The following is a 25,677-nucleotide window of genomic DNA, read 5'->3' as shown; positions in this document are numbered from 1 at the left end:
AGTTAGCTTATAATTCTTGTTTAGATTAAGCTTTTATACTTTTTACAAATATATAAAACTATGTATATACTTAATAGAGTAAGGGTTTTCTCTGTTACATCCTGTTTCCAGCCGTCCTACTTAACCGACTTACAATTGAAGTGTAATTTTTTTTAAGATTGTACAGAAAATTTGCACTGTAGCAAAACCTGCAGATTTAGAAAATTCCATGTGTGATCGGATTTTATTTTGAACATGTTCATAAAAAATAGCTATTTATTTCCCTCCAATAGTAAGAGAAACTGAATCCTGTCTGTCTCTGGTTTAATACAAACTAGGTACATCATAGGATATGTTTCTTTGTAATTTTATTTTATCTTGAGTAACTTATCTATCAGAAGTTAGCTAATGAAATATGATAAATACAGCATTTGGTAAATACTCCACAATTCCTTAAGATATGTTAACTTAGCTTATACGTTAACACTTCATATTCACATAAAAAAGTCTATTGTTATCAATTCACCAGTCCCTGAGGTATTTAGTTAAACCTGTAAAAGAATGGGTGTGTTCTTAATTCTAGAATTGAACAGAATCAGATATTTTAACTAGGGGCGGCTCCAGAGGGCAGAGTGAAATATCTACCCAAAATGTTGGTAGATATTTCAAAATTCTAAATAAATAAAGTAATTTAATTATATGTGGCCTAAATAAAGGGAAAGCATTCAAACTCATTAGTTTGCATTTAAATTTTAATACCCCCCCCCTTTTTTTTTGCAAGGAAGCCCCTCTCAAACCTCTCGTCTGTCCCCGATAATACTCCTTCTTGATCCTTGTAAGAGATTACAAGGACCCAAAAGATTATTGCTGGAGCCGCCCCTGATTTTAACACATAAATTACATTCTCGTGCTTTTAAATAAAAATATCTTCAAACAACTAAACATAAAATAATACTCATGGTCTTTGTCTTTACCAAAACTAAATATCATAAGACATTCTCTCTGATTTTCAAGACATTTTGTTAGCTCAATATTTCATTGTCAAAACATATAAAATAATGCTTAACCAATTATATAGATGAATATAAATTATATGAAAAATCTTTCTAGATGAAGATACTATAGTCCCACTCCCAAAAAATGTGTTTAAATTTTCGTGTATATACACTGACTGAGGAGAAATAAAGAAAAACATTTTTTTTCTGTCGTGCACTAGGCCCAAGATGTATAGAGTATATGTATGGAGCAACTATGCTTGAGTAAGAGTCCATTATCATATCTTTTACTCCATACATCTTTCACTAGGCTAGGTCTACGCTTAATTACAAAATTTCGACGCTATACCTTTTTTTTTTTTTACCATTGGTTATATACGTAATTTAGTGTTTATTCAATGGCTTAATCAAAGACAGGCCGCGTGAGCAATTACGTCGTCGGCTAACCCTAAATCACCCGGAAAGTGTCAAGTGTTGAGTCTTAGCCTAGGTTCACTGCCAAGTAACAGTCGCGTCGTAATGTCGTAGACGTAACTAAATTGTCGTAACTACGATAGCCTTTGTGTGTCTAACTCTACGTAACTGGTCGCGTGCAGACGTTTTGACCTCTAACACGATTTACTTGGTAAATCACTTGCAACACCGGCTTTTTTTGCATCGGATTAAAATGTTTCTTGGTTAGACTTGGGAAAAGAAATAGGATGAGTGTATTTTAGGCACACGATTATTATTATAATGTGCGTTAGAGTGAATAGATCAAAGTGTAAAACCAGATTTGACATTGAAAAGGACTGTATTGATATTTTAGCAAGTCTTTAACATAAGTGATTGCCTGGGGCTATGTTTGTAACAATAATGTTAAATACAAAATGTATGATACATTTTCATACATATTTAGGCCTACGTTTTAAAATTTCATTGACGCAATAACTTAAGACGTTTTCTGATTGCAATAAACTTATTAAACTCAGGATCGATCGTGCTAATAATAGATACAATAATTAAATATTGAGGAAGAGAGTGCTTGTACAACTGAAGCTACAGTACTTTTGCTTTGTGGCGCGTTCCCGTTTAAAATACCTTAATCCGTCAGTGTGATCAACGTCAATGACGAGTGGTGACGACGGATTAAGACATTTTTACTTGTAGTTATAATTTACATTGTGAACATGGGGCAAAAACCACAAAAAATCTATATTTTGCAAAATTGTATGGGCCATCCCAAATTATTAGCATAAAACCAAATGATCATGAATGTCTGTGTACTTGCAACATTCTCGTGTCGTAAGTACAGGAAATAGTAAGGTAGTACTGGCATAAAGTCTACCAACTTATTTAATTTGTTTGAAATTAATAGGAAAGGTTATAGAATGAAATGCATAAATACAAAAGAATATTTATTTATTGCTACCTAATAAATATTATACACATCGTCAGACAGAGCTTGACTGTAGATTAGAGAGAAGAATAAGAAGTGCAGAAGATGCGAGGTCACTGAGAGAGCTTTGGTCTGAAAAGAAAAAAAAAGCACAGTTAGTTATATGAATATTAACAAACGTAAGAATATGTTGGAAAAATAACATGTGATGTTTAAAAAAGACAAATACAGACAATGATTGGAAATTGGAATTTTCAACACACGCCCCTATGTTTAGTATAGACCTAAATATCAGAGGAAAAACCTAGTTGTTTACAAAAATAGTTTATTTGTTTAAATAGCTTAAGAGGAAGTATAAAATAAACATAAAGGCGTTTTCTTCTCACATTTTACAGAACGTTACCTTATAATCGTCTTTAGCTTGTTCCAATAATTATATCTAGGTTTTCACATGTTTCAATATTTAATTGTTTAGCACAAAGTCAAGTGTTAGCAAACAATTTTATGGTAAAACGATCTGCTGTTTAGGCGAACAGTTGTCTAAAATTATTCCTAGTTTTGTCAAAACTTTAACTGAAAGACATTAGAAGAAATGTGACCCTTCTACTTGCAATGATAATTAAAAACATTATATAACCTTACCTTTAATTAAGGGTGAGCGGGTGCTGGGCCTGGTGCTGGGTAAGCTGGGGCAGGCGCTGGGTACGCAGGGGCCGGGGCGTAATAGACAGGGGCGGGTGCTGGGGCCGGAGCGTAGTAGACTGGAGCCGGGGCGTACTTAGGCGCTGGGGCGTAGACAGGGGCGGGAGCAGGGGCAGGGGCGTAATGCACGGGGGCGGGAGCAGGGGCAGGAGCGTAATGCACGGGGGCGGGAGCAGGGGCAGGTGCGTAGTGCACGGGGGCGGGGACGTAAGCTACCTTAGGAGCTGGAGGGGGGTGCTCTTGGTGAGTAGAGGTGGTAGTTACGGTAGTGTAGGAGGTAGCGAGAGGGACAGGGTGAGGAGCTGGGGCGGGGACAACGTACTTAGGGGCTGGTGCAGGGGCGGGAAGAGGGGCGTAGACTGGTGCAGGGGCGGGTGCTGGGTACTTGGGTGCCGGAGCTGGTGCGTACACCAGGGGGGCGTAGCCAGGGGCGGCGGCGGCGGCAGCTACAAGAGCAACGAAGACAGTCTGGAACAAATATTATATTTAAGAAACTAAAGTATACTTTCTACTTTATAAAACCGTGAAAACTAGTTATAGTCTGTGCACGAAATTTAAGCGGTTTAAGGGGGAGGTTTCCTGAGTTCCCCAACATACCAGCTGATCGATCATCCGTCGGGTGTTGTTTCAAAGCTATGGCGAAGTGGATGGAATAGAATGATAGTACAACTTCTCCTCAAAGTACCAAAATTTTGTGAACCGAGTATAGGGAATACACATGCATTAATCAATAAACACTTGGAAATATAAATTTGTTGTTATAGTGCCATAAATAGTCGCAAAATACAGTAGCCACATATGCATTAGTTTAGTTGTTTAGCAATAACTGACACCTTTTGTACCTACTAATTTACAAAAATAATAACTGCACTGTTTACAAAAATAATAACACGAAGTAGATCCATCAAAATGAATTCTGAACAATTGACGTTTTTCCACTGATAAAGTTTCTGGTAAAGGTTAGACATGTCCAAATCAATTTAGAGAACGAGAACTATCTCGAGCATCGTGAATGAATCTAACTTCTAGGCAATTAAATTATATACATAATGTATAGAAGGTTTAACACGAGATACATTTAGAGAACAACTTTAAAAACTATATTTTTAACGAGATGAAATTATATATTGTGTGGGTATGTTCTGAGCAAATACTGCGAAATATGTTTCATTTATAGGCACCGTTTTAAGAAATTCGGATGTCTTAAATATTTAAATAATGGAGATAAAAAAAGATTTCCCAATAGGTACCATAGTAAATTAAATCAAATTACCGAAAACAATATTGAGTTTTACAAAATTCAAGCAAAACACAACAGCCACAATTCATTTACACTTTTAGATATAATCGATTAATTATTCATTATGTGCAACCATGATGAAAAATATATTAGATTTACAAGTTTTAAAATTAAGGTAAGCTTAATTAATTGTATTTAAACTATTATTTTCAAATAATGAAAAAATTCTTTTATTGAAAAATTTGAAACATGTAGACCACTGCTAATATTTTAAAATCTATAGATTTTTATATTTTAACATAGCAAGAGAGATTTTTATATTTTCGTTCACCAAGCAAGAGAGAGTTAACCTAATAAAGTGAATCGTATCAAAATTTTTAAATCATTCGATTTTTTTCTATTTCAAACATGTAGCCTGTACTTACCAAGCAGTGAATGATGGCGATGTGTGTTGTGATGCCTGTTGAGGCAGTGTTGTGTATATATACACCACTGCCTCCTAGAGTGCCGTTGTCCTTTCACCGTCTCGGCGTCCAGGCAGCGGAAAAGGCGGATTTGGAGTAAAATACTGCCCCTACCCAAGGCTGGCCCACGCCCTGGCTTACCGCCGTATGAACCATCATCCCGTGTTAAGTCCTGTTTGATAAGATTCAAAGTTAAGTTGTTTTTGGTGAAAAAATCGCTTGTTTTTGTTGTGCTGCTTGGGTTTATCGGAAGTAGGGGGGAGGCGGGACCGATCCCCAATCTATACAAATTCAATCCGTGTAATTTGAAAGTGCTTGGATCTCATTTCCTAAACCTTTGAGTTTCCTCCATAAATCATTGTTTTGTTCTGAGAAAGAACAATTTATAAACATTTGCAGTATCTTTTAGGAACTAACGTAGACATTATATTTTATACTAGAGGCTTGTAGGGACTCCCTAAAAAGCTGGAATATAAAAGTTATTTCTTTTTTAATCGTCAAACAAAACTCAGAATCAAATTATAAAAAAGAGAAATACACTATAAAATCTGATTTTATGATTTTAGTACTCATACATACATGATTTACATTTTAATTTGTTAACACGGTTTAACACTCAAAAATCTAGGTGTACATTTAACTTTAACCTACGACTATACAATAATAACTCGTTCCATTTCCAAAAGTTTATTTTATATTTTTATAGTAACACTAGCTGTGTGCCCGTTCTACGCACGGGGATCTTATCATAGTCAGTTAAAACCTTCTTATATAAAGCAAAGCAGTTGGTTTGCATACGTTCAGATATGCTGACAAAACTATTCCTTCGCAAATACAGTATCTGACAGTTTCAAGCCAAAACTAATGCTTCGCAATTAAATGTCACCCGGATCTTGTTGGTCCATATGTTATATCCAATGATTAAACTAAATAAACGGTATCAGCATTCTGACACATACTTTCTCCCATAAGTTTGTCAACAACCTTTATCATGTGTAAGCGGTGAGAGTAAATATACGGAAATGGGATTTGTACAATTTTGTTCAGAATTTAAAGGACTATAACATAATGGTTAAAAGTATTTAAGGTACTACCTCAACCTCTTAATTTAACACTTTATTCGGGTTGACATTTTCATTATCAAGGCTTTCATTGATTCATTGGTTTTCATTATCAACTTTCCGTGAAACATTGAGAAACAAGGACATAAATGCGTTACCATCATACATACACACAAAAATACCGAACTTAATTAGGGAATCTGCTACGCTTTAAGCATAAAAAGGTACATATAAAATGAGTACTTGAAATCTTTGTTAATGCCATAAAATTTGATCATAACAATTTATATTTGCTTGGACCAGAGATGACTCGAAATTCTGTCGAAATGCTATCTGAATCGGTTTGCTATATGAAATGAAGTACAGTAGGCCTACTATAGACGATTTAGATTGGTAATTTGTAATAAAAATTACCAAAATAGGCCACGAAATATTGATACATAAACAACGTTCAAAGTGTTTGAACAATTCATGATGGTTTGCTGAATAAATGTTTTACTAAAATGCGTTATAGTTTTCTTAGCATAACATTTTGGAATCCAGACAGAAAAAGCAAAAATTATACAGTTAAGACATCAATTAAATTGAATAGGCCTACGCCTGTAATAAATAAGGTGCAACACCAACGATAACTAATTTGTAAATTACTGTGATGTGTTGGTACGTAAAAATGATTCTTGCTGCTACTAAAGGTTAAAAGGAAAAGAACCAGTACCGTACCAAAAACCAACGTTTACAGTTAAGAACTGTAGTACAGCCGACCAATTATTATATGCGTTAATCAAGGTTATTGATCTCTTGGTTTTGGATTTTCTCGTAAAAAGTTATCGGCAATCAAAGTTATTTCCCATTAATTGCTTTATTTGTACACAACTCTTAATGTAAACTTATCGGTGTCAGTTTGAAAAAAAAACCATATACAACATAACTTTCTGTTATTTAATAGATTACGTATTCTCTAAACAATGGTTGCTGGTACATATATTAACATTATAAGGAAATGTGACAAAAATCACACAACGTTGGGTTTTTGGACGTTTATAATTTTATTTCTTAAGTACCTATAGGTAGGCCGTGTATTCTATGGAAAAGTACCGGTATCAAGGATCGTTGTCGAAAGGGTTGTTATAAATAATTGGGTAAGCATACGTACCACACGTACCCAAGAGAAGGGCTATGGGCCTATATTGGCTGTATGGTCCAGCGATTGCATCACACGGTGAGTAGGAACTATTGACTTTATATAGTCAATGGTAGGAACAGAAAGTGACACATTGGAAAATCGAGTTCAGCATCATCCGTAAACCTCTGTTACAATCACCCACTGCAGTTGTAAGTTTTTGCTTTACACTTTACACAACCGCCATTGAAGAGCCGTCAATGAGTGGAACATTGTTTCATTGGCGACGGTCATTAGTAAATTTAAGTTTCCCAGCCGTATACAACACTGATTCAATCTTGATGCAATGTCTTCTTTCTGGTTATCAAAACTCCAAAACAATTTTATACACATATTTCTGGTTCCTGACCTGGATGATGCCTAGTTATTTAATTTACGGTTACACTATATTATTCCACTTGCGATTAATTAAATCCTTTATGTAATAAAAACGTTTTTAATCTCACTTGGATGGGATTTGCCTTCAAAACGTGATCGGAAATGGTTGTGGTGTTTGTAAACAACATTTGTAAACATTTCAGTGACAGCTAGAAAAAATAATCTTGATCCAAACAGCTGTTCGTTGTTTCATAGATGATTATGTGATACAAATTGGAAGAAAACTTGACAAAAATCGCACAAAACTGCATTTTTGAACGGCCGTAATTTTAATTACAAAGTAGTGAGACCATATTTTAATGGCTAAAGACACTCTCGCCAATCCAGTGAATACATTAAAATGACTTGGGTCTTGATAGGTACTCTCGTTTTCCTGGAGAAGATTGCGTAAAATGCCATCTTGAGTGTGTCAGACAGACAGACAGACAGACAGACAGACAGACAGACAGAAATTTAGATGAGACTTGTTTCGGCTTCTTTAATGTATAAAACGTAAAAATAACCTAAAAATGTATGATTCTGAGCAATGTACAGACAAAACTCTAATTTTATTTATATAGATTTAAAGATGAAGTTCTTTATATACATAGCATGGTTGGTAGGTATGTCAAAATGAAAGCCATGTCGTAAATAAAGAAATATAAATATAAAAGCTAAATAATCCAGACAGGCGTTACTTACTTTTGAGTTGTTCTTGTTTAGACTTCTTTAAGTGGATAATCTGATTTAATATCCGGGGATATTTATTGTAGAGAGCACAGATTAAGTTTTTTGGCGTCATGTATGAAGTAAAAACCAAACACTCAGATTTGAGAAATAAATAGTCGTTTGTTTTTGATTAATTTAATTTCCATGTTTCAGCTGATCAACTAACGTAGATAAACATTTCAAGTTTAATTTTTGCAGAATGATATAACAGATAGTTTTTATGAAAAAAAAAACACTGAAAAATGAGTGATTTTATATATTTTCCAAGGGTAGTGGGTAAAAAATCTTTAAAATGACACCTCATTTATGAAAATTGGTGAAAAAATAAGAAAGTTATGGTCTACCGAAAAAAAAAACACTTAAGAAATTGTAGCCTAGTTTATATAGATATACAGGTTGTTCAAAAAAGGTGGGGACATAATTTACTTAGTGATTCCTTTGGCCAAAATAAAGAGAAAATCAAGAATATTTTTTTCAATAATCGTTTTGTTAACCAGATATCCGTGTCATTTTTTATTTTGTACATACACATTTTTATTTTTGATTTTTTCGACCGATCTTTATGAAACTTGGTATGTTAAGGTAGAAGAGATCAATGTAAAAAAATCATCTTGATACGACCTAAAACTTCAAAATGGCGGTACTGTATCATGATTTTTAGTTGCAAAATGAGACAAACCTGTTTAGCTTAGGCTTATTTTACCACATTTTACAACTAAAAATCGTAATATTTAATCTATTTCTAATTCAAATTTTTTGAGCTTGGTATCGTTTGATAGGGAATTAAAAATCTATGTAAAAGTGTTCTTGACATTTCTTCATAAAATCAGCCATTGTTTAGTAATTTAAGTTAAAAAAATGGCCACCATTTTGATGTTTTAAGTCGTATCAAGATGATTTTGTTCTAACATTGCTCTCTTCTACTTTAACATACACACCAAGTTTAATAAAGATCGGTTGAAAAAATTCAAAAATAGCCTAAAGGTTTTTATGTAAAAAATACAAAACGGTGGATATCTAGTTAACTAATCGATTTTGAGAAAAAAATTAATTCTTCATCTTCTCTTTATTTTGACCCAAGGAATCACTACGTAAATTATGTCCCCACCTTTTTTGAACACCCTGTATAGGTAGACAGACGGATATTTCATTTGTATAAGTGTGATGTAATTGCGTTTTTCAATTTACTTTGAGTACAGATAAACTACAAACACTTGTTTATGTACATTTTTGTGACATTTTTGTGTTCAAGGGAATATTGTTGACATGTTCTATCACTAGTAAAAAACAATATGTCCTAAGTGTCTCGCTTGTTCAGATCAGACGAATCAATTGTTTGTGCAAACCCACCATTTATACTACATTAGTTATCATTTTCTTCCAAGTGGGGTAGTTAAAAAGACTGTATACTTAGATATTTGTAGCTATGGTGTGTAAGTCTTTTATGTGGTAAGTTGAGATGATGTCTTTTTGTTGTATAATGTGCATGTATGTCGGATCGGAGACCATACTGATCTATGTTCTCTTTTAAATGTAAAGAGCAATTAAAAATATTATATATAAAAATAGAAGGGTTAGGATATTTAAAGATGTAAAATCTGCTATGCAATCACCCCTGGGCTTTGTTTCTCTAATTCACCTTACTACAACTCTCTTTTGCCATTTAAAAACTGCTTTGGCTCCTACAGACCCCATAAGAGGATAGCATATTGTAATGAGAATGGAAAAATGCATAATAACAATTTAGAATGATTTGTTCACTGACGTTGTCCTTTAACTTTTTAATTAAATTCAAAAATATAGTTATAACCAATAAATAAAAAGTATGAAAACTCACTCCAATTCAGCTTCTGATCAATGTGGATTGTGATTGTGGATTCTTGGTGATTTTACCGATTTATTGTAATTAGAATTTTTTTTAGGTTAAAATGTATTTCTTCTGTTTTTATGTTATTAGTAGGCTACTCCTCCCAACCACTCTTCAGCCAACATAAACAGCTCATGCCGTTCTTAAAGTGCGTTGATCACTTGTGAGGAATATCCTGTCATCAGCGTAAAGAGAGGTTTGCCAGTGAATAAAACAAGACAAATCATTAATAGAAACAATAAAAAGTAAAGACGCAAGGACTGATCCTTGAGGTATGCCAATTTCAATTGCACCAGATTAGATTAGATTTTGAATTGACCTGCACCAGCTGAAATCGACCCAATATGAGCTTAACAGCTTTAAAGATTTTTCAGTTTAATCTAATAAGCTCATTTTAATCCACTACAACATTATCACCTAAATAATATAATAGATATCCGCAACAAATAAATTACAAACAGCTGATTTACTCATGCACCTGCTTCTGTTTCCCATATCAACAGTCTCGTCTCTCACGCATCTACAGCGCATGGTCGTGACTTGCGCATGCGCAATCGCTCAGGTCGACCTGGGTCACTGAGACACTTGCATGCGAGTCTGTGTCATTACTTTGTACAGAGAAACACGATCTGCGGACCGTTTGATCTCCGACCAATGGATCCGTCGAGAAAATACTGCAGCTTAAAAAGGTCAGAAGAATGAACGGTAGAGGACATGTGCTTCTGTCGTCATAGGAGCATGGGACCAATGATTATTAGTTTATAGTTGACTTTATATATGTAGTGCAAGTAAATTCTCACCCGATTGTGAAATTTAAAGCATTTTTATGTGTATCATGTTTTTCAATTTCACCGCAACTTGTAGAACACGCTGTCTTGTTTCTCTTTTGTTTTTGGAACAAAACTATGATTATTTATATTTTACTGTTTGGTTAGTTGATAGTTTTATTTAGCTAAACAGTTTTAAAATGAGTTAAAAATAACATGAAACAAATAGTTAACTAAATGTGCTACTGGACGCAATTAAAAAACCTTTGAATTGTGTTTAGCTGAACCAAAATAATGATAAATCTGAAATTAGTGTGTTTAATCCATGTTTATAATTAGTGGTGGGAACTTAGTAAGTTTTAATATGGAGCCAGTTAAAGCCTGGCTTGAGACATAGCTGACATATATCTGTGAATGTTCGTAACCGTTTGGAGTATGTAGAACAGTTCATAGATTAAACATACTGAGGACAAGGTTAAGGAAATTGTTCATTGGTATGAGGACTTTTTGATTTTTACTATTTCTGTTGTTTATAGCTTAAAGCCTATTCTAACTTATATAAACTACCCATTTGTAAACTGTTGTCTGTTATCTGGAAACCAAAGGGTATCTAACGTTGTGGAAGTCTTGCCTAAATTAAGAGAAAAATACTTGGTTGACATTAGAACATCAAATATTTTCTGAACTAAGCTACCTTAAGCCTTTGTTTTTGCAGGATGAAGTTATAATTCTCCAATATATTTCACCACAATGTGTGGAATCTTCAGGGAGTCTTGAAGTTCTATTTACACATTTGTAAACAGAACGTGCAAATGAATTACAAATGTGTAAATAGAACTTCAAGACTCCCTGAAGTTGCCACACACTGTGGTGAAATATATTGGAGAGTTATAACTTCATCCTGCAAGAACAAAGGCTTAAGGTAACTTAGTTCAAGAAATTAAATATTCTAGTTCTTGCCACTGGGAAAATACATAAAATCATCAGATATTTTCTATTTAAAAAAATTACAAAATTAATTGTAACGTAGTGCAGTATTTTTATTCGCCTAATAAATGTCTAAAACCAGCATCATCTCTGAAAGGTAAAAGGGTATTACATTAACAGTTAGCTCTGTAAACTAGTAAAAAACCCTATTAAAATAGGCCCTTGTAAACTCTTATATTGACATAAATTGTTTACAAAAGTAACACTCATAGTGGATACCTACAAGAAGACTAAAATTTGGACTTGTGTTACTTTTCAAACATGATATTCGCAGAAAAATGTTTCTAAAGTGAAATGAATGGTGACAACTACAGTCCAATCAGAGTTCGCATGTAGAAGTGCAAGTCCTGTTGTAAGTTACTCGAAGGCCGCAAAGCCTACCTTGTATCTTGCCTTATTGTGCTTATGATCCGTTCCTTTCTATCGCAGTCTATTTACATAGGTCGATCCGTTAACTGTATGGTAATTGAATCGATCTTACAGTTGCCAATTGACGATTATGGCTGATTAGGTTTTAAATAATAATTCTATTGTGATTTACAGCTACGTTTAGCATTCTATTGGTCTCTAGCTGGGTAGTAGAGTGGATAAAGTGCTCGCATTGTGATCAGAAGTTGCCGGTTCGATCCCGTGAAAAGCCAGAAGTTGATGGTTAAGTACCCGCTGATCTTAGCCAGTAACAAATCTGTCACCTCATTTATTCAACATTCATCCTTTACTTTCGCAGGCCTTTAAGTACCTAAAATCAAATCGAAAATCTATATAGACCAATAATAAAATAGTGTGTTTGGTAAGCATATTAAGGTCACAGGGAAGGTCCTCACCTCTCTTACCTAACCTATAACTAGATATTCCTATAAATATAGATATATATAGATATCCTATATTGGATATTGTACCTCTCTTACATACTTCCAACCTCACCTTCGAGAAATGCATCTGTTTGTCTTCTCGGGTTGAGCTGAGGCACCCGATCGCGGGTGACCAGTCTTTCAATGAGGCCGGTTCCTTTTCGGCCAGTACCCTGTGTACGAGTGCAGGTTTGCCTCCTGCCCACAGCAGCTGAGGACAAGAGGCCGGCAGTTTTCAAATTGAGATATATGGCCTTTTTTCCGCAGACCTCATACAAATCTCACTGCGGTGTTCTGCAGTCTTTCCTAGGTTGGTTGGTAATACGATGAACATAGAAGTTGGTGTCTCTATCTAGAGTCATATTTTTTATCCTCGTTGGTATAGCCTAATTTGTCATTGCAATATTGAAATAACATTTATCATCATTTATTTAATCAACTTCAGGTTTATAATTTATTTGTGACTAGCTGTGTGCCCGTTCTACGCACGGGGATCTTATAGTAGTCAGTTGAAACCTTCTTATATTAAGATTAAGAACATCAATTAGTTTGCATATTTGCAGATATGCTGGCAAAACTATTATATTATAAACCTTCGCAAATACAGTATCTGACAGTTCAAGCCAAAATAAATGCTTCGCAATTAAATGTCACCCGGATCGTGTTGGTCCATATGTCCAATGATTAAACTAAAAAATCTTTTATAGATCCATGAAGCGTAGCCCTAAAGTAGGCCTATAATTGAAAGTTACTTTCCACATCGGTTAACTTAAACGTATTTAAAGTACTACCTCAACCTCACCATTTAACACTTTATTCCGGTTGACATTTTCAGTATCAAAGGTGCTCTTGTCCATTCCGTGAAACACTGAGAAATAAGGACATTAATGCGTTACCAACATACAACAAAACAACACAATACAACAATCCAACAAAGGCCACGAACTATTGATACATAAACAATATAAAGGCGTAAACAATTCATGATGGTTTGCCCAACAAATGTTTTACTCAAATAGGTTATCATTTTCTTAGCATACCGGGTAAGCTAAGATTTGGAATCCAGACAGAAAAAGCAAAACTTATACAGAGTTAAGACATCACTTAAATTGAATACGGACGGCTCTAATAAATAAGGTGCAACACCAACGATATCAAATTTGTAAACTACCGGTTCTAAGGAAAAGAACCAGTACCTACGTAAGAACCTACCTAAGAACTACAGTAAATCGGACCAATTAAATACATTAATATCTAGCTTCGAGGTTATTGATCTCTTGCTTTTGGATTTTCTCGTAAAAAGTTATAGCGTAAACTTATCGGTGTCAGTTTGAAAAAAAAGCAACCTTACCCAAACAACTTTTTGTTATTTAATAGATTACGCATTCTCTAAACAATGATTAGTATATCTATTAACATTAGAAGGAAATGTGACGAAAATCACACAATGTTGGGGTTTTGGTCATTTGTAATTTTATTTTTTAAGTAGGTAGGCCATGTATTCTATGGAAAAGTACCGGTATCAAGGATCGTCGTCAAAAAGGTTGTTATGAATAAATATGTAGGCTACCCAAGATATGAGCTATGGGCCTATTGGCTGTATGGTCCAGCGATTGCATCACACGGTGAGTAGAAACAGAAAGTGACACATTGGAAAAGCGAGTTTAGCACTTCCTCTGTTAAACCTCTGTTACAATCACCCACTGCAGTTGTGATTTTTTACTTTACACTTTACACAACCGCCATTGAAGCGCCGTCAATGAGTGGAAACCTTTTTTGTAAGCTATTGGCGACGATCATTTCAGTGTCACAGCCCTATACAACACTGATTCAAGGTCTTCTTCTTTCTGGTTGTCAAAACTCAAGAAACATTTTATACTCAAAGAATTTCTGGTTCCGATTTGGACGATGTCTAGTTATTTAATTTCATTTACGGTTACACTATTAGACTATATTATTGCACTTGCGATTAATTAAATCCGTTATGTAAGAAAAACGTTTTTAATCTCACTTGGTTGGGATTTGCTTTCAAAACGTGATTCGAAATAGTTGCGGTATTTGTAAACAACATTTGTAAACATGTCATTGACAGCTAGAAAAAATAATCTTGATCCGAACAGCTGTTCGTTATTTCATAGACGATTATGTGATAAAAATTGAACGAAAATTTGACAAAAATCGCACAAAACTGCATTTTTGAACGTCCGTAATTTTATTTACAAAGTAGTGAGGCTATATTTAAATCACTAAAGACACTCTCGCCAATCCAGTGAATACATTAAAATGACTTGGATCTTGATATGTACTCTGGTTTTCACGGAGAAGATTGCGTAAAATGCCATCTTGAGTGTTACAGACAAAGGGACAGACAGACAGACAGACAGACAGACAGACAGACAGACAGAAATTGAGATAAGACTCGTTTCTGCTTCTTTAATGTATAAAACGTAAAAATAACCTAAAAGTATATAATTCTGAGCAATGTACAGACAAAACTCTAATTTTATTTATATAGACAAGAGAGATCAAAGGGGACAAAAAATTGTAACATTTTCCGACAAAAAATCATACAACGGATTACAAAATAAAAGAGTTAGATAAAATAATGTTATGTCAGTAGTTTAAAAACTAAAAATAAAATTTATTCAGGAAATCATCAGACATACAGCAAACTGGCTGTGCGGTAAATAGCAAAAATAACTAAAATAGTGTGTTTAGTTGAAATATTAAACACAGCAAAACTTTAAACTCATATACCGTACAATATTTTATCAAGTCATAACATATTCTTTCAATCTAGTATTACTGTACCAAATTTACTTGTCTAATATCCTTGTTTTACGTTTTCAGAGAAGCTAAAGTACCATATCACTGTTACATTCAAATAATATTTGCTACAATTATCCACTACCGAGAAATCTTAGCCCGCCTTTCTGTAGAGACTGTCTTTCCTGGTAGAGACCATTCTTCTCCTGCAAGGGCACTCATAGGTTGATTTGAAATTACGATTATTAGCCTACACTGGCAACTGATCAGCTGAGAAACACCTGGTGGACGGCTATGAATAGGTTAAAAATGATGGAATACGTCACCGCAGATGAATCAATGTTGAGAAGTGAGAAACGTGTGTAATGCCACTGATTTTGTAGTTCGGCCAAACTACATTTAAATTGTTAGATTTGTAAACTGTAGCAAGAATCTTAAAATTAACTGTCATAGAAAATCAAAACATGAAATATCAAATACCTCCATCTATCAGCAAACCTAAGTATTCGTTAACCTAATAAATACTATTTACAAATCTAACATTTTTAGGAAATAGTGTAGTAAAATCCAATCAGGCAAATTTGCTTGGTCTGCAGATCTGCTGTGGAGGAGTTGTTTTAAATTTCTGAGAAGGGAAAGGTTAAGTAAATAAAAACAGCATGAGCATATCAAATATATGTATATTCTAAGCCATCAAATTCTTGGATTGGTCTACTGCATAATATAATAGTCAATGATAATATATTATTTCACTCAAATGTTTGACATTATTTGATAGGTATGCCTATTGATAATAAGTATTTTTAAGTTGTCCTTGGAGGCTAGCGGCCATCTTGGATAATTTCAAACATCTGCTGAAGAGTCAATTATCATCCAAAAATAGTGTTTCAAACCATTCAAACACAGAAGTGATTATAATGAAAATACTAGTATACTACGAGATTAAAAGTGTTGTTTGATGTTTTAAATGTATTTCCAAGGGAGTCCATGGAAGCCAACACGTGGAAAACACAATCTTCTTGGATTCACCCGCCATAATGTTAATTTTGTTATTTTCAAACATCCGCTGAAGAGTTATTTACCACCTCAATACCAAAGTGATTGTAATTGAAATATCTAGTATACTGTGAGATTAGACATTTTCTTTTGTGGATTTTAATTGTTTTATGAGTTAGAAGTAGAACGTCTATGCTTCAAGGACTCTTAATGTGTTTTAATCAAATATGTCGTTTTGATTTTTATAGTGATTTTTTTTTATAACAAGATATAGTGCAGCAGTTAACTTTCTCTTAATTGTTCTAAATGTCAACGTCTTACATATTATTCTAACTCAAACTGCTTATATTTGCGTCAAACGCTTACATTTGTATACAATTTTTATATTATTTTATTAAACAAGTACCTACGTCAACGTGTATCCAATTTGTAGAATTTATCAACTAGCCAAATCCGACCAAACAAATTTGGGTCTAGGGTTTTCCCTTAAAATTCAGTAAATTTACGTTATTGTGTTAAAAATTTTACGAGCAAAATTCAAAAATAGTTTATCACTCAAACTATAAAAAAACTAGTAATTTAGCATCCTGTATAATGTACGTCTATGGGTTCTCGATACATTCTAAGGTGTTAAATGTAGTACAGTAGGTTGTATGCATGTTTCAAGTGCTAAAATTTTAGTTAACAAATGAGCTTTTCTGCAAAGTTCCCTGCTGTACTAATCCACAAATCAATTGTTTAGCTCTTGAACTCTTTATTCCTAACATTCTAGCCAAATTATTTCCTCGCCAAAATATTGTTTTCTAGAAAATCCTCAAACAGTTAGTCGCTGCTCTATCAAGGCATGAGATAGTACATAAAATCCCTGGGAATTAATAATATTAATATTATTAATAGTAATATTATTAATAATATTAATATATTATATAAGTTATACCTATATTTTTCCGGGGGTTATGGTTGGTGTACACTAAAAGTAGTACTGTATTTGCTTAATCCATATGTCTAATTTCATCCAAACCATCGATAAGTTAAACCTTTTTGTGAAATTTCAATGCTATTCCTTTTGAAAGAATCATCTACAAATTACGAATTACGTAACCAAAGAGTGTGATTTGTTTGCTTTGTACTAAACTAAATCTTTATTGAAGCAAAATTACAATTTCAGCATAAACATATTCCCGTATCATCATCCTTATAGACAAGCTGAAGATAAGAAGAGGATAGATCTGCCCGAAGTTAGCATAAGGAGCATTTTGTTTACAATTCAATTTTTGGCTATTTAATCAACTTTAAATTCATAATTCTAATACTGTGTTATAAAAACATATTATATTATGTTGGTTTGCTACGCTCACCATGGAACCTATCCATATACTGTATTGAGCAGCAGTTTGAATAATTTATCATTTAGTAGTAACCCATTTAATCAGTTATAACACTACTTTGCACTTTCTGAATTGTTATTAACTGTACTAAGTGAATTAAAACAAATATACAACTATTAAAATATAGATTAATTATATAAAATAAATGTATTCACAAATCTAATAGAAAACAGGATACAGCGTGTATGTTTAAGGGGTTCAAATTGCAAAAATCTGTTTTAGGCATTAAAGCCTAACACAACCTTTATGATATCTTTAAAAAATTTCCTTAGAAGATTGTTTAAAATAGTAGTGTTAGAAATAAGGGTGTCAGGATGCAAGATTGGATACAGCTTCTTAATCACGAAAATGCCAATTGTAGAGGAAACTACAACATTTTCTTCATTATTTAAATACAAATTTCAAAAAACTGCTTTAGAATAGAATCAGACATATTCAAAAATTAAAAGATATATCTAAAATCGCACTATTCTATAGTTTAATACTTATGAGGATGTATATAAGGGAATAATAGAACACCGTTGTATGTTTTCTACAAAAGTTAGATATATTATTTTATACAAAAATTACACAACTAAAGGCAGTCCTGAGAACCAGGTAGGTACAGGCAGACATCTGAAACAAACAAACACAGTGTGTAAGATAAATAAAATACTATATGTGTTATACTAACTATTGTCGCTATTGTTGTGAATGTAATTTATCAGCATTGAAAGTTAAGTAATATTAAACTCGCCATATCATCGTCCCAATTTAACTGCTCGAAAGACTATATCAATAATTACTATATTATCTCAGTTTTTAGAAAAAAAAAACGTATGAAGACCATTTTCATTGAATACTAACTTTGGGTATTTTCAGATTGCCAACAAACTAGGTTTACTAAACTGAAAATCTCTTATTTGATTTTTTACAATTATTTTAATTTTGAAATATCAAACATTTTCAAGAGAATTTTACATAACTATAAACTGTTTGTTTTTGTGTAGGCCAACACTCAGCATGAAGAGAGGTACTAGCTAAAGGTAGTATAAACCTATTTATTTAACTATTTCTACTCAGCAAAATTACAGAAGTAATTAAAAATGCGAAGGTATTCCCAAGTCAAACTTGAGTGTAATTTATTCGTGAAATTTACAGTCTGATTATCCTGAGCGGGGCCCACAAAACAAGATCGTACTTTTATACCTTTAAACCCACTGGTAAAAAAAGCTCCCAGTTTTTTTTCCTCCAGGATCCTAGTCTCTATTCTGGAATCTTTTTTCACATTACTTCAGGCTAGGGCTAGGGCTTGCGGCATTATCACTTAGGTAATATCAATTGGTGATTCGCTGGATTCGAACCCGTGACCCCAGGAACTGAAGTCCCGCACTTTACCACTAGACCTGCTCGCTCTCTAAACTAAAGTATTAAAAACATTAACAATACTCACGGTTAGTATCAGCAGAGTATCACCAAGGGTGTCCATGTACAGGGGCGGGGGCCGGGTGTACTGGGTGGGGCACAGCCACGGGGACATGCTTGACCACGGGGTACGGCTGGGGTACAGGGTACGGCACAGCAACAGGGTGCGCCACGGGGACAGGACGGTCCACAGGCACGGGGACATGCTTCTCTACGTGTACGGGGTAGGGACGGTCTACCACCACGGGGTAGGGCTTAGGCACGTGCACTGGGTAGGGGGCTGGCACGGGTACGGGCACCTGGAAATACAAAGATATGAACATAAATAATGTTTAGTTTAGAATTTTTAGGGAACGATAAAAACCCTGAAATTCGTACTAAAGTCGAGCTTATGTAAGATAGCCCAAAGACAAAATAACATCGGGTCTCGAATCAATCTCATTAGGAATCGAACCAGCGACCTTCAGATTTGATGAACACTACGTGGCTACCCCGCCTTTAGTATCACTTTTTAAAGTAAGGTTGCTTTAAAATCAATTTTAGGTTTTTTTGTGATTCTCAATCAGTCACCACCACCTATACCCTGTATGATAGAACCTGTCTCCCGAATATCAGTCTACCTAGGGACTGGGTTATGGTTTAAGACGCCGGACAGTCCCAGTTTGACGGAGGGTATGAAAACAGGTTCCACCAGACAGACTTCTAACCAATGCCACTCTTGTCGTTACGAAATTGCACTCTATATTAGTCCAGCGCACAAAATATAAAACTATAGAGGTGTACACTGTTTACAAATGTATTATTAATACGTCTAACAATTTAAAAAGTTCCCAAAAAGACATATTCACCTGTTTCTCGACTGTGACAGGGTAAGGCGCAGGCACGGCGACAGGCACATGCTTGGTGACAGTAGTGTGCGTGTGAGTGTGCGCCACTAGTGCTGGTGGAGGGGGGTGATGGACTACAGGCACGTGATGTACTGGTAGTGGGGCGGGGACTACGGAGTGCGCTAGGGCGTGGTGGGGGTAACCGTAGCCCAACTCGAACAAACCTCGCTTATCATGCTTCTTGGCTACCTTCTCCTCGCCTAGAGCCAGGCCGACTGAGAGGCACACCAGTAGAAGCTGTGGACAGAATTTAGTAAATACTTTGATACTTTCTTATGAAATGGTGACCATACGAATGTAGGTATTTTAAGCCAAGTATGATTGGAGATGAGTAACGCGATCTCAAAGTCTAAAAAAAAACATTCTCTTATAGTCATAACAAAGTATTTAAATTTGTTGATACATTTTAGATTTTCACTCTATGCGCACTTCGCCAATGTGTGGCATCTTAAGGGGGCCTTCTTATATTATCTTCTTTAATCAATAGCACTTAGGTTCATACATTTTGCCTACAATATAGTGGATTTGAGATTCAAAGATATATATATCAGTAGATCTGATACATCGTAACGAAAAATTTAACCAGAGTAGTTTTACGGACCATCTTGGTAATGTATCCCTAATTAGTATTGCAATCTTTGATAAGAAGTCTTCCTTTATAATAAGTCTTATTTGGTGATCCACTTATCCACAGAGAGACTTCTTATCGAGGTTCTACGCGGTATGCTACTTTTATGTGTTATGTTTAGTGGCTGGGTGACCTTAATATATATTTTTCCGATTTTTATTTAGTCTTACAGAGTTTTAATGTGTTTTTATGCATAATTGTCATTAATAATAGTATATCTTCTCCATCTGAGAAGGGCACAGTTTACCCTTGTTCTACATAATAGTACTGCATCTGCATAAGATCATTTTTAATTTGAATTTAAACACATTTTCACGGTAAATATGACTAAAGGTCCAATATTTAATGAGCAAGGCGAGAATAATGTGATTGTTTAATATGCCAATGTGTAAACAAAACCCAATTATTAAGATAAAGAAAATACTCAACAATCATTAGACCCACATACTCAAAGAGCTAGGGCTTTCGTATCCGAATTAATATGTATAAGATACTGTACTGAAGAGAGACAGTATTAAATCAAAGAAAACGGTGAAATCAACTTATATTGTAAACAATGTACAAACAAATTTTAAAAGTATTTTTTATATCAGTTCCTATAGTATGAATAAATATGCGATCACAGGTTAGTAGCAATCAGATACAATAGCATTAATACAGCATATTACAGCGTATGTAAGGGGTGTGATTTATTTCTTGGTAATAAATTAAATCTTTCTTTAGGTATAAGTAAAACTTCAGCATGAGCATACTCTCTGAATTACTATCATATGATGGATTAGCTGAAGACAGATAAGTCCGATTCAATCTTATATTGCTTACTAAAGATTATTGCAATACAATTAACTTATACGAATTCAACTGAATACCGAATTATGTAAACAATAAAATAGTGAATAAAAATTGTAAAAAACACCCTTAAATAAAAGTGAAACATTGAGTTGACGCCAGTGCACTCAAAGGTCACCAATACAAAACCATCGAAGTTACTCGAAACACTAATGTCGAGTAATCTTCCGTATAATCATTGCTCAGTAGTTACAACTGATGTTTTTCCCTTTGTACTGTGTTTTGTAATTTGCTAAGTATACTGTGGATGGCTTGTTGTAAACATGTGTTTCAATTATTTTGTTTACTTTTCCTTGTTATTTTGTTCAACCAACATAATTACTTACCAACCTATAAGGTTAATGTTAAATTTGTATATTTTCAAATGAATTGTGTAGCGAAATACGAATTTTCCTGGCTGTCACTAATCATGTTTTTAGGACTATCAGTTTCTAATTCGAAAACTTAGTAAACATCCTTCCGCTGGATTTCGAAATATATTACAGACAGACAGACTTATGTCGTATTATAGTATAGGATGGAACTGTAAAAATAATGTTAATGTTATTATTAGGCTAGTGGTGACATTTGTTTATGTTTATGAACCATATCGTTTCTTTTCTGTGTGTGCTTTGCTCAATATTTAGAATAATAAATAAATAGAAATAAGTAGGCACAAGAAAAACGATTGGAGCGAATATATATTTAATCTAACGGAAATATTGCTACATCAGTAACTCGACTTTTACTTTCAGTAACTATTGTAGTATGCCTTACTATCTAATATCATATGCAGAACATAGAGAAGTTTGGAGCTCAAAAGAAAGTGAGTCCTTGCGTGAGGTGTGGTCGTGCAAGGATTGTCAAGTGTTGGTTCCTTATTTGAATGCGACATCCTTCTCAGCATTATGCAATGGAGAATAGATAGGCTGTATCAATTTTGGTAATACATTTTAAATAGGCTTTTTTATTTTTTTAAACCTTACATGTGTCAAACATAATTATGTGTTCGAAAATAACTACAGCATATGAATTTAGATAACCTATTTTTAGTCTTGTGCTTTTTTCTTTTTATAATGTGAAAAAGGATATGAATCTACCTAACCAATATTATTTTAGTTACCAAGTAAACAACCTCATTAAAATCTAGAATTATACAAAAACAACACTATCTAAAGGAAAAGAGTTCCTTCATGATTAAGGAATTATAATATAGTTTATAATCATAAATTTAAACTTTTTCTCAACACAATGGACATAAACATGTTTTTAGTTAATACAAATATTGATTAATAACGTAATTATTTCCATTAAAGAAATGTTATCTATACGATTTGTACTAATAGCAGTACATGCTTACTTCGTTAAGATACATAGACTAACTTAGGTCATTAAAGTTTATTTGTTTATTTAGGATTAATACAATTTTGTTTTATTTTAAAATTAGATGGTTTATTTATTAATTTACAAGGGGTCGTCCAGTGGTAAAAAACTCGACCAAAAAATGTAATGACAGACTTCTATATGATTTGAGTTTCTTCTATTTGTTTTGATTTTCCGTTTATATTTCTTTGTTATTTCGTCACCAGCATGGCAACCCATAAGACCCATGCTCATAAAAAAAATAAAAATCCATTTTTGTGCTTATCTTAGTCTGTTTTAATTTATAAAGGGACTCTGCACATCTACAGGAAAATATATTTTTAACAGTATGCGTATATTTACCCTGCGATGCACACAAGCTTAGAAAAAAGGTAAAAAAACATGCTTGCCTATTAGTATATAGAAGATTCCAAAATACATCTCAATTTTTTGCTCTCGATCAAACTCTGTTACATTTCATTCAAAAACATAATTTTATTTCTTTGAATATTTAGAATCTTCATAATTTGTATGTAAAATAAGTAAGAATAAATTCTCAAATATAACTAGAATACACGTTTTGTACACCAGGCATGGATTTGAATTTTTAAAGCAAGAAATAATTTGTCACCATAGAACACGTAATAATCTTATTTTATCAAAATACATTTTGCGTTGTTTTAAGTCTATTCACAAGATTATAATTAAATATTATAATTCGGATGGATTTTGGACTTTATTGTTGAAAGATCTTTCAAACTTATTCTGTATACTAACATTTTTAATTTTATTTTCTATACTATATCGAGTTCCATTTACACGTTTAGATCTCTAATCACAGTTATTTAAAATCTCCGGATATTATGCTACATCTAATAATTGTGACATCTGTTTAACTGAGATAAGATATTCTTTTTACTATCTCCACTAGCATGAGCAATTATTCTAGTAAGTCAATGATCTTCAAGCATTGATTGCATGTCCTTGAAGCTGCCTCTCCCGTATCCTGGAGCTGTTCCTTATTTCACCTCCATTCCCTTACTGATAAATAATGAGGCTATTGTTGTAAGTCTAACTAACTGTACAATATTTAGAATTATTGTTTTGCTTGATTCCTGCTATTGTTTTTGTTTAACTAACTCAAATAAGTAATAGAACTAGTTTGTGTTTAATATAATACTGGCGTTTTGTATTAAAACTACGTTGATATATTTTAATTTTATTTTTTGGACTTTTCCTGTGCTAAGTGTGTAACACAATAATTCATATCCTTTTTCACATTATAAACACTGCGTTTCGGGAGGAAAAGAGACTCCTAAAGTGACTATTAATCTACAACTGTATTTTGACAAAAAACTTATTAGATATAATTAAATTTGTATTGTAGCCTGTTCGTAACAGTCTTTACATACAAAATGCATACTTATGCCAAAATTGCAATAGCTGTTTTCAATTCTTATCAAAAATCTTCTAAAATCGTTTAACCAAATCAATTTGTTCGATTAAATTGTTTAATTTTGAATTCAGATTTTCAACAGAACCAAATTTTTTAACATTTTGTAGTAGTATAAAACTTATTTTGACGTCTAATCTTTCTCGTTGGTCTAAAAATACTTGACTTGATATTACATAATTTATCCATAGCATTGTAATATCTACTTTTGTCAATAGGGTTTTCTAAGAGTTATTCAGTAATTAAAATTGTATTCGAAAATTAGAACTGAAGAATTTTATAGGAAAATATATTGCGAGTAATCCACTCAAATATCTTATGAAAAAGGAAAATACCAGTAAAGCTTAATTTTATTTTAGATTTTTAAGAACCTAAATAAAAGTATAATAAAATGTAATGAATCCATGTGCAGTTAAATTAATAATCAATCCAAAATTATAAACACCCATTTAACCTCTTAGTAAAAAACAAAATATACTATTCAATCTGCAAACACTATATCTTTACAGTTTTTTTTTCAAAATATGTTATCTAATAGATTATTTTCAGTTTTTACTACTCGACTATTTTTCTTATTCTAAAATGCTAGACTTACCAGAGTGTTCATGTTGAATAGAAGAGTGCTCACTTGTGAGGTACTCAAGCACTAAGAGGTCTATATAGGTCTCCCCCTTCGTACTTTCACGATCCAATGTCACCGAAGCCCCCCCCCCTTATGTAAGGGCCCCGGACACTGACAAGGGCTAAAGTTAGTCGAAGGGCATGTAAACATTGCGAGTGGTCATCACACAAAACCCTTAATTTCATAAAATTGGGATTTTGAGAGAAAGAATTGTCTAATACAAATAAACACGTCTGTCTTAAAAAAGAAGGTTGCCAACGACACAGAAAAAATATACACTTAAAATATTAAAATTATTTTGTCCAAATCATATTGTTTCCAAAAGTTCACAAACAATTTTGATGAACCAGTAAAAAATTCAACCACCTCCATTTTTTACATTTTGAAATTTTGCTTGAAATATTCAAAGATTGTTTCATAAATTTGTTTGCGCCTCAATACACTATTTTGACGAACTTCCCACGCAAGGATTTAGACAAGAAAACAGCTGTTTGCCGCCAGATTAATCAAATGGGGTTTCATTACGTACTACTGTACTGTAATGAATTTTACCGGACACCAATCAGCTGATTATACTGTAGGTGGGTGGCAATGAGTGGTTATAAACAAAAACGTAACCAACATAACATAACCAACTAGTGATTGTAGTCCTTTAGTTGGTGGTAATATATAAGGATATGTACAGATTTAGTAGTCTGGCGTAAACTATCGTACGTAACTTGTCCAAAATGTGTTTACCGGACTCGTATGGGGAACGACCACACTTGTCCGGTAACCCTTATTTTC

The 25,677-nt window shown here is 33.5% G+C and overlaps 2 protein-coding genes across 3 annotated transcripts; both read right to left on the bottom strand.

Moving 5' to 3' along the window:
- Positions 1–2,358: 2,358 nt before the first annotated feature.
- LOC128985146 (skin secretory protein xP2-like) lies at positions 2,359–15,809 on the bottom strand. Its single transcript, XM_054404527.1, has 4 exons — positions 15,804–15,809; positions 12,631–12,768; positions 2,995–3,522; positions 2,359–2,484 (listed from the first exon to the last, which is right to left on the bottom strand). The coding sequence occupies exons 1-3, from the start codon at positions 15,807–15,809 to the stop codon at positions 3,001–3,003; spliced, it is 666 nt and encodes a 221-aa protein (XP_054260502.1). The 3' UTR covers positions 2,359–2,484; positions 2,995–3,000.
- Positions 15,810–18,228: 2,419 nt separating this feature from the next.
- On the bottom strand, positions 18,229–24,945 carry LOC128986534 (uncharacterized). Of its 2 annotated transcripts, none has more exons than XM_054406945.1 (4): positions 24,865–24,945; positions 19,960–20,235; positions 19,140–19,410; positions 18,229–18,322 (listed from the first exon to the last, which is right to left on the bottom strand). In XM_054406945.1, the coding sequence occupies exons 1-3, from the start codon at positions 24,874–24,876 to the stop codon at positions 19,159–19,161; spliced, it is 540 nt and encodes a 179-aa protein (XP_054262920.1). In that variant the 5' UTR covers positions 24,877–24,945; the 3' UTR covers positions 18,229–18,322; positions 19,140–19,158. The 2 variants fall into 2 exon arrangements, with proteins under 2 accessions (XP_054262920.1, XP_054262921.1); XM_054406946.1 differs by having other exon boundaries at positions 18,229–18,319.
- Between the last annotated feature and the right edge of the window lie 732 nt (positions 24,946–25,677).

This window comes from Macrosteles quadrilineatus, unplaced genomic scaffold (genome assembly GCF_028750875.1).
Source record: "Macrosteles quadrilineatus isolate MER2022 unplaced genomic scaffold, UCM_ALF_1.0 Scaffold_2__2_contigs__length_208266976, whole genome shotgun sequence".
Taxonomy (NCBI): Eukaryota; Metazoa; Arthropoda; class Insecta; order Hemiptera; family Cicadellidae; genus Macrosteles; species Macrosteles quadrilineatus.
Note: the sequence above shows the minus strand (reverse complement) of the source record. Positions and strands in the feature narration are given on the sequence as shown.

Coding starts and splice junctions, on each gene's coding strand:
- LOC128985146 (XM_054404527.1), bottom strand. Junction 3,523..12,630: donor AACAGATGCATTTCTCGAAG/GTGAGGTTGGAA, acceptor TATTTGTTCCAG/ACTGTCTTCGTTGCTCTTGT.
- LOC128986534 (XM_054406945.1), bottom strand. Junction 19,411..19,959: donor CTGTCACAGTCGAGAAACAG/GTGAATATGTCT, acceptor TTGTATTTCCAG/GTGCCCGTACCCGTGCCAGC.